Raw genomic sequence first — 13,631 nt, 5'->3', positions numbered from 1 at the left:
CCTTGACCTGTCCGTCTTCCCCAGGCTGACCTATCCCCTCCCTACCTCCCCACTTACACTCACCTCTACAGGTTCCATCCCCGCCCCTTTAACTTGTCTGTCTCCTCTCCCCATCTTCGATCCGCCTACCCCCCCTCCCTATTTATTTCAGAACACTCTCCCCATCCCCCTTCTCTGAAGGGTCTAGGCTCGAAATGTCAGCTTTTGTGCTCCGGGGATGCTGCTTGGCCTGCTGTGTTCATCCAGCCCCACACTTTGTTATCTCGGATTCTCCAGCATCTGCAGCTCCCATTATCTCTCACATTCTAGATCCTAACCAGTCATGCATGAAAATGTTTTTATTTGTACTTATTAAACCTATTTCATGTTAAATATTTAAAATTTATCAAATGTAAATGCATTTACAGAAAGCCTCCAATAAGGTACCAAAATGTAGATTCACCTTTAATGGTCAAAACTGGGGAAGTCAGTATACAAGTTACAGGATGGAGATAGCAAGCTGGTTGCAAAACATGAGAGTTGTGGGGATCAAAGATCATGTTGCAAAGCAATGAAGCTGGGAAATGGTGTATCACAAGAATTGGTACTGGGAACATAATCAGAGAAGTGTTGTAGCACAGAAGGAGTCATTCATGCTTGCTGCAGCTCATTAAGTTAGCATCATTACTTAATGCCAATCTCTTACTTTTTTCCCATAATGTGGAGATGCCAGTGTTCGACTAGGGTGGATAAAGTCAGAAGTCACAGGACACAAGTTATAGTCAAACAGTTTATATGTTTATCAAGCAGATTGTATGTTACAACTTTGGACAAATAATTTGGATACAGGTATTAAAATAGAATTTTAAAAATTTTAAATGAACACATTTTGGGGCAGTGTGGTTAATAATATGAAAATTAGATAAAGAATGCAACAAAATACAGGAACATTAATACAATTGCAGAAAGGATCTGTAATTTTTAATAAGCTTCAATATAAAAATCTGCGTTAACAAATCATGGTCGGAAGGATGAGGAGACCACACACGTTTTGGAAAATAAATATCTAAATTTTGAGGAGGAATAGGGAGATTTGAGGTACAGACATACAAGTAATTAAAACTGGTCACACAAGTTAATAACCAAATAAAAAATTACGAGGGCTTATTTCTACAGGGATTGAAACAAAGGCAGACAAATTATGTTAACCTTGTACCTTGATCAGACCACAGAGTTTGTGAACTGCTTTGGTCTCCATATTGTGATGATAGACATACAGAAGGAGGTTAAAAAAAAAGGATTTACGAAAACGATACTAGAATTGACATTATAGCTTAGAGGAAATATTAAACAGGCCTTTCTTTAGAAGAAGTGATCTGGTGGGGGTTTATGAAGATGACCAAAGAGTTTGACAAAGGTAGACTTGAGATGTTTCCACTTCTAGACAAATCCCAAGCTAGGGTGATAAATTATAAGAGGGGTACTAATAAATCAAACTGGGAACTTCATAAGAACCTTTTTTAACTGAAGGAGTGGTCAGTATTTAGAATATGCTTCCATAGGGAGTGAATGAAGCAAAAGCAGACATACAATCAATGGGCAGTTAAATAACTATTAGTAAGACGGGAATAGAAGGAAATGTTCATAGCATTAGATGAAGGCAGGCAAAAAGAGGTTTGCATGGAACATCAATGGCCTGTTTCTTGGGTGCAAAGCTTATTTATGTTTATAATTCTGTAGTATGATGCAAGATTGAGGATAAAAAAAATTTTTAATCCTCTAATGGAAAAGAAAGAAAACATAAGATTCATGAAGGGGGTGAATATGAAGCAGCACAAAATAAAATGAAAGCACTAACAAAACTGAAACTTAATGAACAGACAAAAAAACTAAAATGGAAAAAGTAAGGTTAACTCTGACTTCCCTCCACAGATGCTGCCAGACCTGCTGAGTTTTTCCAGTAATTTCTGGTCTTGTTTCTGATTTACATCATCTGCAGCTCTTTCAGTTTCTTTTTTGTGGTCTTTTTTGAAAGGGAATACCCCAAAGATATAACAAGTCATCCCAAAACTTACTTGGTCATTTTTTGTGACGTAGATTGCCTCAGTTGCTGAAGTACCAAAGACACAGGCTTGATTAATCAATTTAATTTCCTGTGGAGAAAGCAAGCTGAACACAGGCCACTTTCCAACATCTACCATGACTGCTTGCTTAAGGACAGTCGGTTAAAGACATCACCTGGTCACATTTCCTCCATCCTTCAGCAGTGATTCTGAAATAAATGGAAGAGAATTTAACACTTTTGATTTGTTATAATTGAACTCAGCATTGCATTCTTCAGCTCAAAACATTTTGGCCCATAAAGTTGCCAGAAGTCTGAACTAATAATGGTGTAAGGTGAAGGAAACGAGAGATCGGAAAGAACCTGAAACTGATAGTATTTCGATAATGAAGCAGATTCATGGATTTTGAAATAAACAGTGGAAGGGGCTGCATTAAAGGGCAAAAAGGCAAGGATGAACTGAATGTCAAATGAAGCACAGAAAACAGTCTTAACAGGCAAACAGATTAAATTGAAAGTTTAAAAAAAAGAGATAATTACATTTGGTCTTGTACATTTATTTCCGGTACACCAGCATCATTACATTGTTAATAGGGCATTTGCTCTATTAATTACTAGTTCAAAGTACATGCAGTAGCTCAAAGCACATTGCAGTCCACAAGTGTGATAGGTGGAAGAGTTACGCCCAACAAATATAACTCTTCCCACTTTTGTGTTTCTCTCTCCTAAACCGAACACTGACCCATAATTCCGTCACCCACCTTCACTCTGTGCTGGCACTTGTTATTTTCATAGCCCCTAAAAGACCACATTTGCAGCTGCTTTTAGCAGGAAAGGTCCCTTCTTTCAATCCCAGAAACATTCACTGATTCATCGTTTTACAAACAGTAATTCTCTGCAGGGTAACACCCCTCAGTAAGACTCATTCCAGCTCCCTTTTTTCAGTGAAGGGCACTGGGCTCTGACTGAAGATTAAACAGAACGTTTCCATTGGGGTACATGCACGGCTGGATCATATGGTTCATTTAAACATTGGGAACAAATACTGCGATCAAGCAAATATAGCAACTGCACACCATTCTGTGCACATCACAGACAAAGACAGTGAAATGCTGTTTTTGTGAACCCAATGAAGCAGCACAAGCCAAACAGCAACTTTTGCATACTTCAATCTAACAATATATTTGCCCCGGATCTGAATTGTTCTTCTTTGACTCTTTGGAACCAAAAAAAACAAAGAAAATTACAGCACAGGAACAGGCCCTTTGGCCCTCCAAGCCTGTGCCGATCCAGATCCTCTATCTAAACCTCTCGCCTATTTTCCAAGGATCTGTATCCCTCTGCTCCCTGCCCATTCATGTATCTGTCTAGATACATCTTAAATGACGCTATCGTGCCCACCTCTACCGGCAATGTGTTCCAGGCACCCACTGCCCTCTGTGTAAAGAACTTTTCCCCTCTCACCATGAAATCGTGAGCCCCTAGTAATTGTGTCCCCCACTCTGGGAAAAAGGCTTCTTGCTATCCACCCTGTCTATACCCCTCATGATTTTGTAGACCCTCCTCAACCTCCGTCTTTCTAATGTAAATAATCCTGATCTACTCAACATCTCCTCATAGCTAGCGCCCTCCATACCAGGCAACATCCTGGTGATAACAAAATGTGAGGCTGGATGAACACAGCAGGCCAAGCAGCATCTCAGGAGCACAAAAGCTGATGTTTCGGGCCGAGACCCTTCATCAGAGAGGGTCTAGACCCTTCAACATCCTGGTGACCCTCCTCTGTACCCTCTCGAAAGCATCCACATCCTTTTGGTAATGTGGTGACCAGAACTGTACGCAGTATTTCAAATGTGGTCAAACCAAAGTCCTATACAACTGCAAAATGACTTTCCAACTCTTGTACTCAATACCCCGTCTGCTGAATGAAAGCATTGCCACCTTCAGGGTACAATGGACCTGAACAACCAGATCTCTCTGTGCATCAATTTTCCCCAGGGCTTTTCCATTTACAGTATAGTTCACTCTTGAATTAGGTCTTCCAAAATGCATCACCTCGCATTTGCCTGGATTGAACTCCATCTGCTGTTTCTCCACCCAACTTTCCAATCTATCTATATTCTGCTGCATTCTCCGACAGTCCCCTTCACCATCTGCTACTCCCCCAATCTTAGTGTCACCTGCAAATTGGAAATCGGGTCATTGGACTCGAAACAGTAACTTGGCTTTCTCTCCACAGATGCTGTCAGACTGCTTAATTCCTTGTGAATTTCTGTTTCTGTTTAAATTCACTAATGACTGTGATAACAGATAAAGCTGACAATGATAGAATTATGGAATTTTACAGAACAGAAGGAGGCCATCAACTCTGTGTCTATACCAGCTAGTCCCACACTTCAGCCCTATCTCCATGGCCCTCTAACTTCATTTTCAAATATATATCCAGCTCTGTTTTGAAACCTCCTCTGTCCCCACCACTCTCCCAGGTAGTACATCTCAAATCCCAACAACTCTCTGATTAAAGAGGTTTCTCCTCATCTCACTTCTGGCTTTCTTGTAAATAGTCTCGAAATTGTGACACTTTGTTTCTGACATACCCTCTAGTGGAAAAAGAACATCCTTCTTTACCCTGTCAAAATTGTTCATAATTTTGAACACCTCAATAAAGTCACCTCTTAACCTCCTCTGCTCTGTGAAGAACAAGCCTAATCGCTCTAATCATCACAGAAGAACATAAAATCTCTACGGCGTGGAAACAGACCCTCTGGCCCGATGAGTCCACACTGATCCTTAAAGCATCCCACCCAAACCCAACGTCCTATAACCCACCAAACCTATACATCCCTGAACACTATGGGCAATTTGGCATGGTCAATCCACCTTGCCTACACATCTTTGGACTGTGGGAGAAAATCCGCACAGACAAGGCGAGAATGTGAACACTCCACACAGACAGTTGCCCGAGGGTGGAATCAAGCCCAGGTTCCTGGCGCTGGGAGGCAGCAGTGCTAACTACTGAGCCATTGTGCCACCCTGGTATTCTTGTCTCTAAAATCCTTCATCCCTGGTTTCTGCCCTTGCATTTTCTGCAGGGTTTTAACACCTTCCTTAAACAAAGTGCCCAGAACTGAACAGCATACTCCAAATGTGGCCTGACCAGTGATTTGTAGAGAAGTAGCATCACTTCCTTACTTTTAAACTCAATGCCTCTATTTATAAACCAAAAGATCCTATAGGTCTTCTTAACTGTTTTAATTTGCCTGGCTAACTTCAAAGAATCATGCACGTGAACCCCAAGGTCCCGCTGCTCCCGCATTCCACTTAAAGTTGTACCATTGAACCTGTATTACCTCTTGTGTTTCTTCCATCAAAATGTATTACCATTGAAATTAATCTGCCAGCTGTCTGTCCAATGGGCCAACTTATTAATATCCTTTTCAAATCACTCACCATTATCTTCACAATTCATTTTTCTCCCTATCTTTGAATCATTTGCAATACCCATCTCCATGTCATTCATATGAATCAAAAAATGCAAGAGTCCCAACACCAATCCCTGGAGAACATCACTTTCAACTCATCTCCAAGCTGAGAAATTCCAGCTGTTCCTACTGTTTCTTATCTTTTTAGCTGACTTCTATTCCATTCTGCCAAGGACTCATCAATCCCAAACATTTGTAATTTGCTAACCAACCTGACATGTGGCACCAAACGCAATGCCTTCTCAAAGTCTAAGTATAGACCATCCACTGCACTACCCTCTTCCACTGCCTGCTTCACCTTATCAAAGAGCTCAATTAAATTTGTCAGACATGACCAGCTCCTGATGAAATCATGTTGACTGTCCAGTATTAATTTATTTTTCTCTAAGTGTATATTTACATTGCCCCGTATTATGGCCTCCATCAGGTTTCCCACTGCGTCAAGCTGACAGGTCTGTAGTTTCGTGCGTTATTGTTTGTCCCTTTCTCAAACAACAGTGTCACGATTGCAATCCTCTAGTTCCCTGGGACTAATCCTGCTTTCAGTGGGACCTGGAAAATTTCAGTCAACTGTACTGTGATTTGCTCCCCTAACTCTCTAGGCCAATCTAGGATGCATCCCATCCAGGCCTGGCGACTTCCCTACCTGCAGTGTTGTCAGTTTTTATGGCATTTCCTTTTTATCTATCACTATACTGGTCAGTTGCCCAACATCCATGTTTTCAACAAGGCCACTGTTACCATCTGCTAATTTGGTAAAGATGGAAGCAAAATATTTCTTTAATATCTCCACCAAATCCTTTGCCTCACCGAGCAGTTTAACCTTCTTGATTCTTATGGGCCTCACTCATCTTTTACTCTTAATATGTTTCAAGAACATTTTGCTATTTGTGGTAGCACAGACTGCCATCCTTTCCTCATGCTTCCCCTACACTTTCCTTATTCTCTTCCAGAAATACTCTTCCTGACTTCTATTGATATCATTACTCTGGCGTGCATCATATGCCTCCTTTTATGTTCCTTATTTTCTCTCCACGTCCTTAATGATCCAGTGTACTTGAGCTTTGGAAACCCCATATTTATTTCTTCTGGGTGTGTACCTAGCTTGCTTGCACCCTAGTCATTTCCCTTTTTGAAATTCTCCCATTTTTCATCCATTGTTTTATCCATCAAAATGTGTTCCAAACCAATTTGCTCTGATTCAACTTCTAGACATGTTACAGATCTCTCTCAATCATTGTCAAGAGCCAAAATTTTGTCTGATACATCTCTGGTGAAATGCCTTCAAACATTAAATTGTGCTACGTTAATGTAAGTTGTTGTTTTGCAATCTACACAATACTTTGTTTGAATGAATTTAGAAACCAGGAATATAATTTAGATAATATTTTTGGGATAGCCCAGGAACTAAACAAGAATCATACTGACCTTGACATGAATATTTAATCCCAATCAAATCTCTTAATGTTGATATTAGAAAAAAAAGGACTCCAACTCAAACAGCTTTGAATAACAACAGAATTCCTGGGACAATTATTTTATCAGATTTAGCATTCGGCTATCTTCCAAGGCATTGTGGAAGAAGGATTAACTTCAACCATTATGGCATTTATGTTGCCCAAATGTGTTTCAGATTAACTGGAGCAACATTTCTGAAATGCAGTCACTGTTGTTATGAGGCATTACACAACCATCTAACAGATACTGAATTCCAAGGAATAGCAATGTGGTGAACATATTTTGATTGAGATAATACCAAAGGCCAGGACACAGGTAAACACTCTGCTCTTCTCTGAATGACGTTGTGAGGTCTGTAATATCCAACCTTAAACTTAACCTTAATCCAAAACCCCAAATGCCTGCTAGGGTAGATTGGAAAGATCCAACAGCAGTATTTCAAAGACAGCAGAGAGGCCCACTCCAATGTTTGTCCCTCAATTTGTTTCCTTGTGATGTTAATTTTCTGGTCATACCACACTGATTTGTGGAAATTCACTGCTCGATTTCCTATGTAACAATAATGACTACATTTCATTTCAAAAGTATTTAATTGATCTTAATAGACTTTGATACGTTGGGTGGATGTGAAAAATGCGACATAAATGCATGTCTTCCTTTTTGACTGTAACACAGAGACAAAGCCAAAATTTAAATGTCCCAACCAAAAATGCAGTCTCTCAGTTGTGAGCCTACACTATATCCTCTGGTCCTAAAGTTAAGCCTGTTGCTCCAGAGTAAAAAAGGAAGAAACAGCTGCATCCAACTGACCTTTCAGTATTACAAAACAGTCATTTCAAGAGGATTCCAGGGTCAAGTGCATTATGAGACACATTTACTGACTTGCATTTATAAAGACATTATTTCTACTGCTGGATACCGCTATGACATGTTGGAATAAAACAAAAATGGCAACTCTAGTGTGAAGCTGGATGAACACATCTAGCCAAACAGCATCTCAGGAACACAAAAGCTGACGTTTCGGGCCTAGACCCTTCATGAGAGATGAGCTCCCGAGATGCTGCTTGGCCTGCTGTGTTCATCCAGCTTCACACTTTGTTATCTTGGATTCTCCAGCATCTGCAGTTCCCACTATCTCTGATGGCAACTCTAGATATGGATTACCAGCAGTTCTTAAACTAGCCACCATTAGTATTAGAGATAATGGGAACTGCAGATGCTGGAGAATTCCAAGATAATAAAATGTGAGGCTGGATGAACACAGCAGGCCAAGCAGCATCTCAGGAGCACAAAAGCTGACGTTTCGGGCCTAGACCTCTCTGATGAAGGGTCTAGGCCCGAAACGTCAGCTTTTGTGCTCCTGAGATGCTGCTTGGCCTGCTGTGTTCATCCAGCCTCACACCATTAGTATTAAATGTGACTGTATAACATATGTCGCGTTTCATAAATTAACCGACAAGGGCAACATTTCTAGGTTTGTAAGACTGCCAAATGTGACGTTTTCCATTATACACACAGAAAAACCGCCCGCAACAAAGCCACAGGAATTGCATGGTTATTTTCTGAACTTAGCACAGGACTGACTCCGAATCCAGAGTCATTTCTGAAGTAGGGTCCCGACCTGAAACGTCAGCTTTCCTGCTCCTCAGATGCCGCCTGGCCCGCCGTGTTCCTCACCAGCTCTACACTGTGTTATCCTTGATGTGGTACAAGCTTATTTGCCTGGAGAGCGCCCCCCCACCAAAAAAAACTTCCTCTTTGAGAAGACCACCTAAACTGATGGTCAGATTTGTTCAACTCTGATTACGACAGCGTTGTTCCAGATTGATAGCACTGACTCGATGATTCTTCCTCACGTTCACCCCACCCACCCCGCTTCTACATTTTGTTTTGCTCAAAACCTGCAGATCTATTTACAAACTATTAACCTCTGTTGCTCACGTCCTTCAGTGAGGAACCCACAGAAAACATCTGACACTGAAGTTAAAATTGGGAAGTAGATTCCTTCGGCTGGCAACATCGGTTCTGCTGATCTGACTCTAAAACTCTACACCCGCCGCCGCCGCGGGTTCTGTGTGACAAGCAGGTTGCGGGTGAGAACCCACACAAGTCTTTATCCGGTTAGACAACCTTACGATCATCCTGAGGTTACCGCTTAACTTCCGTCCCCATCGAGCTGCTGCACGTCGCCTGGAGCCCCGGAGGTCACGTGCTGATCGGGGCGGGGACTCCCTGGGAGTCACGTGTCGTATTGGTCGGGACCGTGGTAACGAGGGGGGTCACGTGCAGCGTTGGAGGCGGGGCTCTAGGTGGATCACGTGGGCTGTCGCGGCGGGCGGTTGCCCCGACCGGGTCACGTGTCAGCCGGCGATTCATATCAAAATCAAAATTAAAATTTATATTTCATACTCGATTCTAGAAAGATTGCAATACTGTGCAAAATACGTGAAGAATTAATTGAGTGGAAGGAATGCGGTTCACAGAAGTAGTACTGAAGCTTTTTTTTCAGAAAAGCCCTAATAAAGGAGCCTGGAGAGATATTCAGAAATAGCAATAATTTAATAATCAGATTAGTGATTTGCTGATGTTCCTTAAGAATTAACTATTGGTCAGAACAATTGGGGAGAAGTTCAGAATTTAATCCAGATGTTTACATATACAAACTGGCTTTAAAATTTAAGCAGATAGTCCAGGCTGATGCAGTACCAAGGGAGGGTTGCACTGGTAAAGGTGATAGCCTTTAAACAGACCCTTAAATTCAGACTCGATCATTTGGTCAGGGGGACAGCAAGATCCCGTGGCCCTTCAAATAGTTTTTCTTGTGTGCAAACCAGGAGTAAACCCTCAAGCAACATCATCCACGACAGATTAATTTGTTATACACAAAGTACAATGTTTGACAACATAATTGTCATTTATGCTTTAAACGTAACCATTTGGCCACTCTGGGGAATTTTCAGTGTGTGAAACTCATGATCAAACTTTTGTTTTGCAATTTAAAATACATTTTCATATAAGAAGTACACGTGTATCATTGACTGTTGGCTGAATGTTTTACAAAAAAAATTGTTGTGCCTTATGCATTTGATGCGGTAATCTACAGACATTGAGTTTGTGAATGACGCCCATCAGGTCATGGAGATGATGAGATAGTCCCTACCGTGTGGCAGGTGTTGGAATGCCATCTTGGCTCAATCCCAAGGAATTTATAGGCTGCCATTGCTGATCTTTCTATGTTGTTTTAGTTTTAATGATTCCTTTGGGATTCATATTTTGTGTGGTGATTGGATTTTTGTGGGGTTTGCATTGGATACACAATAATGAAACAGGCCATTCAGCCCAATCAGTCAATGCTGGTGTTTATGCACACTTCAGCCTTTTTTCACGTTTTCTCATTCTCAGTCTACCATTATAACTCTTCTCCCTTATACATATGCTTCGGTTTGTCTTAAATGCATCTCGATTTGAACCATTCCATATCTAACAGATTCCACATTCTCACTAGTCTTTGGGTGAAGATGTTCCTTCTGAATTCCTGATTGGATTTAGAACAAAGAACAATACAGCACAGGAACAGACCCTTCGGCTCCCCAAGCCAGCACCAACACATTTTGCCCTTCCATACTAAAACTGTCTTCACTTACAGGATCCTTATGTATCTATTTCCTTGCTGACTATCAAATATATCTAGTTATGTTCATCCCCTCACAGGAGGAAATATCATTTCTGTATCCACTCTATCAAATGATTCATAATTTTAATGACCTCAATCAAACTTTTCCTGAAGGCTTTTTTTTCCAAACAGAGGGTTAGTTTGCCAATCCTTTCCTGATGAATGTACCCAGGCATTCTGGTATCATTCTTGCAAGTCTTCTCTGCACCAGTGTCTCACATATCCCTTTTATATTATGGCAACCAGAACTCCCAGACATTAACTATCTAGCCAAGGTTCAATACATGATTAGAATTACTTCTGTACTTTGTTATTCTATCCCTCCTGAAATAAACCCTAATGCTTAGTTCACTTTCTAACTAACCTTGATTTGCTAACCTGTGGAAACCTTTCGTCAGTGATTCAAAATACATACAAGTACATTGATCCGTCATGTTGTTACACACCTCAGTTGGGACTTGAACCCAGACTTTCTATTGATGCAGTTGTTCTCTGAGATCCTTTGTTCCTCTCCCCACTCTAGACTTGGAGCTTCCAAACAATGAGTGACCTCCTTCTCTTCAAACTAAAACAAACTATCCTATTTATTTGTGATGAACTTAATTTGCCAATTATTTACCCACTTCACAAGTTCATAACATCCTCATGAAATTTGTTACAATTTTCTTTGGTTATGAAAAATTGGTGTCATCTGCAAATTATGTTTTTAGAACCCATTTACAAATCGTACTTTTTTTTTCAAAGTCCATCTAAATCCATCTAGTTCATTTAAATTATAACAGATCCCTATCTGCTCTGGATTATTTCCCATTAATTGATCCAAAAGGGAATATTAACTTGTTGAGCTTCTTACATTTTGGGTGAGAAGAGAGTCCTGTACACAATGTAGAAACTCCAATTGCACATTAATATCAGGCTGTCTGATGAAGGGTCTAGGCCCGAAACGTCAGCTTTTGTGCTCCTGAGATGCTGCTGGGCCTGCTGTGTTCATCCAGCCTCACATTTTGTTATCTTAATATCAGGCGAGTTGATTTCATCATGATTCTTATTCTTTTTTGACTGAATTCCTGAATTTATCAAAGCACGTCCCTCTCCATTATTAGGTGGCCTGTAGACAAACCCAACCATTGTGATTTATGCATTGTTATATTTATCCATGGACATCTACTTTTTCTTTGCTCATAGCTACATTTTTGTAGCTTATCTTTTATATTTTAAACAAAACAAAGCCTTTATATTTTTAAATTTTCATGTGTTATTGTAAATGTCTATGCTGCACTTCGATCAATAGCAAATCTTCTGATATGAAAGAAGGAGGTGTTTTATTGCATATAAAAGGTTAGCAGTTTGACCTCATCTGGAAGGCACCACAAAAGTAATTAGCTAACTGTCAAATCTTGTCGCTTCACTTGTACAAACAGTAAGCTGCTGGGTAACAATTACAGACAGAATCAACTTATTCACACATGTAGTGACACACCTCTGCAGGAGGTCGCACTTGGAGCTGAGGCATCTTGCCCCAGAGGTAGGGGCACTCCCACCATGCCAATTGTATGATTGCAATGATCTTTGTAAGTTTTATCTTAAAACTTTTGATGAACATTCATTCTACTTCATGCTTCCATTATCGACTTCAAATCCACAAAGATGTTACTTAATTTTTACAAAATGTTCTGCAGTCTTTGAAGAGAGAAAAACAACATTGAAATTTGACATTCCTGAGCTTTCCTGCTACTTTCTACTCATGCAGGAAACTATTTACATTCCTTTTGGCGCAACAAGGGGGTCTCAGGACTTAACAGATCCTCATTATGCTTTGGCAGAAAGACCTTAACTAATGGTCTTTCCCCCTGCATCTGTCCCAAGCTTTAGTGCCTCCCACAGAACATGGTCATGGACCTTGAAATGTGCCCGTCTCCAAAGCTCAGTTGAGGTCAACTCTTTTCACTGGAGGACTAATAAGTTTCGAGCAGACCGAAGAGTGTCTTTCACCACGTAGATGGTCCTCTAGGCACAGCTGATGTTTGGCTTGGTGTGCATCCTGGGGAGCAGCCTATACAGCACAGAGACCTCACTGAGCATTTTGGGACGAACCTCGACAAAATCTCTCCAGAGAAAACGCAATATGGAGCTTGAGGAACACAGCAGGCCAGGCAGCATCAGAGGAGCAGGAAAGTTGATGTTTTGGGTCAGGAAACTTCTCAGGAGATTTTTAAACTGGTGAATTCCATATTAAGGCCATCAGGCTGTAGGGTCCCAAGGTGGAATATGAGGTGTTGCTCCTCCAGTTTCCGAGTGGCATCATTGTGACACTGGAGGGGGCCCAGGATGGACATGTCACCCAGGGAGTGGGAGGGGGAGTTAAAAAGGTTGGTGACCGGAAGGTGTTGTCATTTGTTGCTTATAGAGCTCAGATGCTCTACAAAGCAGTCTCCAATCCTCCGCTTGGTCTGACCGATGTAGAAGAGGCCACATCGAAGCAACAGATGCAGTGACCCCCTGTATAATATGTAAGGTTTGTTTTGGACCTTGAATGGAGGTGAGGGGGCAGATGTAGCACTTCCTGCAGTTGCAGGAAAAGGTGTGGGGGGTGGTGGGGTTAATGGGAAGTGTGGATGGATGAGGGATTTGCAGGGAGAACGGTCCCTATGAATGGCAGATAGGGGTGGGGAGGGAAATATCTTTATGGTTGTGGGGTTGGATTGTAGGTGGCAGAGAATGGCCTGAACTTGGAATTCAGCAGTGTTAAAATCTCCCCACCCCTTGCCTCATCCCATGTCCAAGCCTCCCTCTCATCCTACCTCCTTGACCTGACAGGACCTATCCATCTTTTCTCCCACCTACCCGCCTCACCCATCCCACTGACCAATCCCCACCACTCCCTACCTGCACTCACCTATCACCATCCCATCTAACTTCCCCAGGCCCATCCCTCCTCTCTCTATTTACTTCCCAGTTCCCTTTCCCCTCCCCATTT

At 41.4% G+C, this 13,631-nt stretch overlaps 1 protein-coding gene across 6 annotated transcripts in view; it reads right to left on the bottom strand.

Moving 5' to 3' along the window:
* The window catches only part of rcbtb1 (regulator of chromosome condensation (RCC1) and BTB (POZ) domain containing protein 1), a 38,642-nt gene extending 29,412 nt beyond the window's left edge, over positions 1-9,230 (bottom strand). The window contains exons 1-2 of one of the 6 annotated variants that reach the window (XR_007248530.2): positions 8,603-9,201; positions 2,055-2,251 (exon numbers count right to left, since the gene is read on the bottom strand). Coding sequence is in view for 5 of the 6 variants with exons in the window: in XM_048540398.2 (XP_048396355.2) it covers positions 2,055-2,180 (126 nt within the window). In the remaining variant the exon portion in view is untranslated. Of the gene's footprint in view, positions 1-2,054; positions 2,252-8,602 lie in introns of all 6 variants that reach the window. The other 5 variants (XM_048540398.2, XM_048540395.2, XM_048540393.2 and 2 more) reach the window with 5 other exon arrangements.
* Between the last annotated feature and the right edge of the window lie 4,401 nt (positions 9,231-13,631).

This window comes from Stegostoma tigrinum, chromosome 12 (assembly GCF_030684315.1).
Source record: "Stegostoma tigrinum isolate sSteTig4 chromosome 12, sSteTig4.hap1, whole genome shotgun sequence".
Classification (NCBI taxonomy): Eukaryota; Metazoa; Chordata; class Chondrichthyes; order Orectolobiformes; family Stegostomatidae; genus Stegostoma; species Stegostoma tigrinum.
Note: the sequence above shows the minus strand (reverse complement) of the source record. Positions and strands in the feature narration are given on the sequence as shown.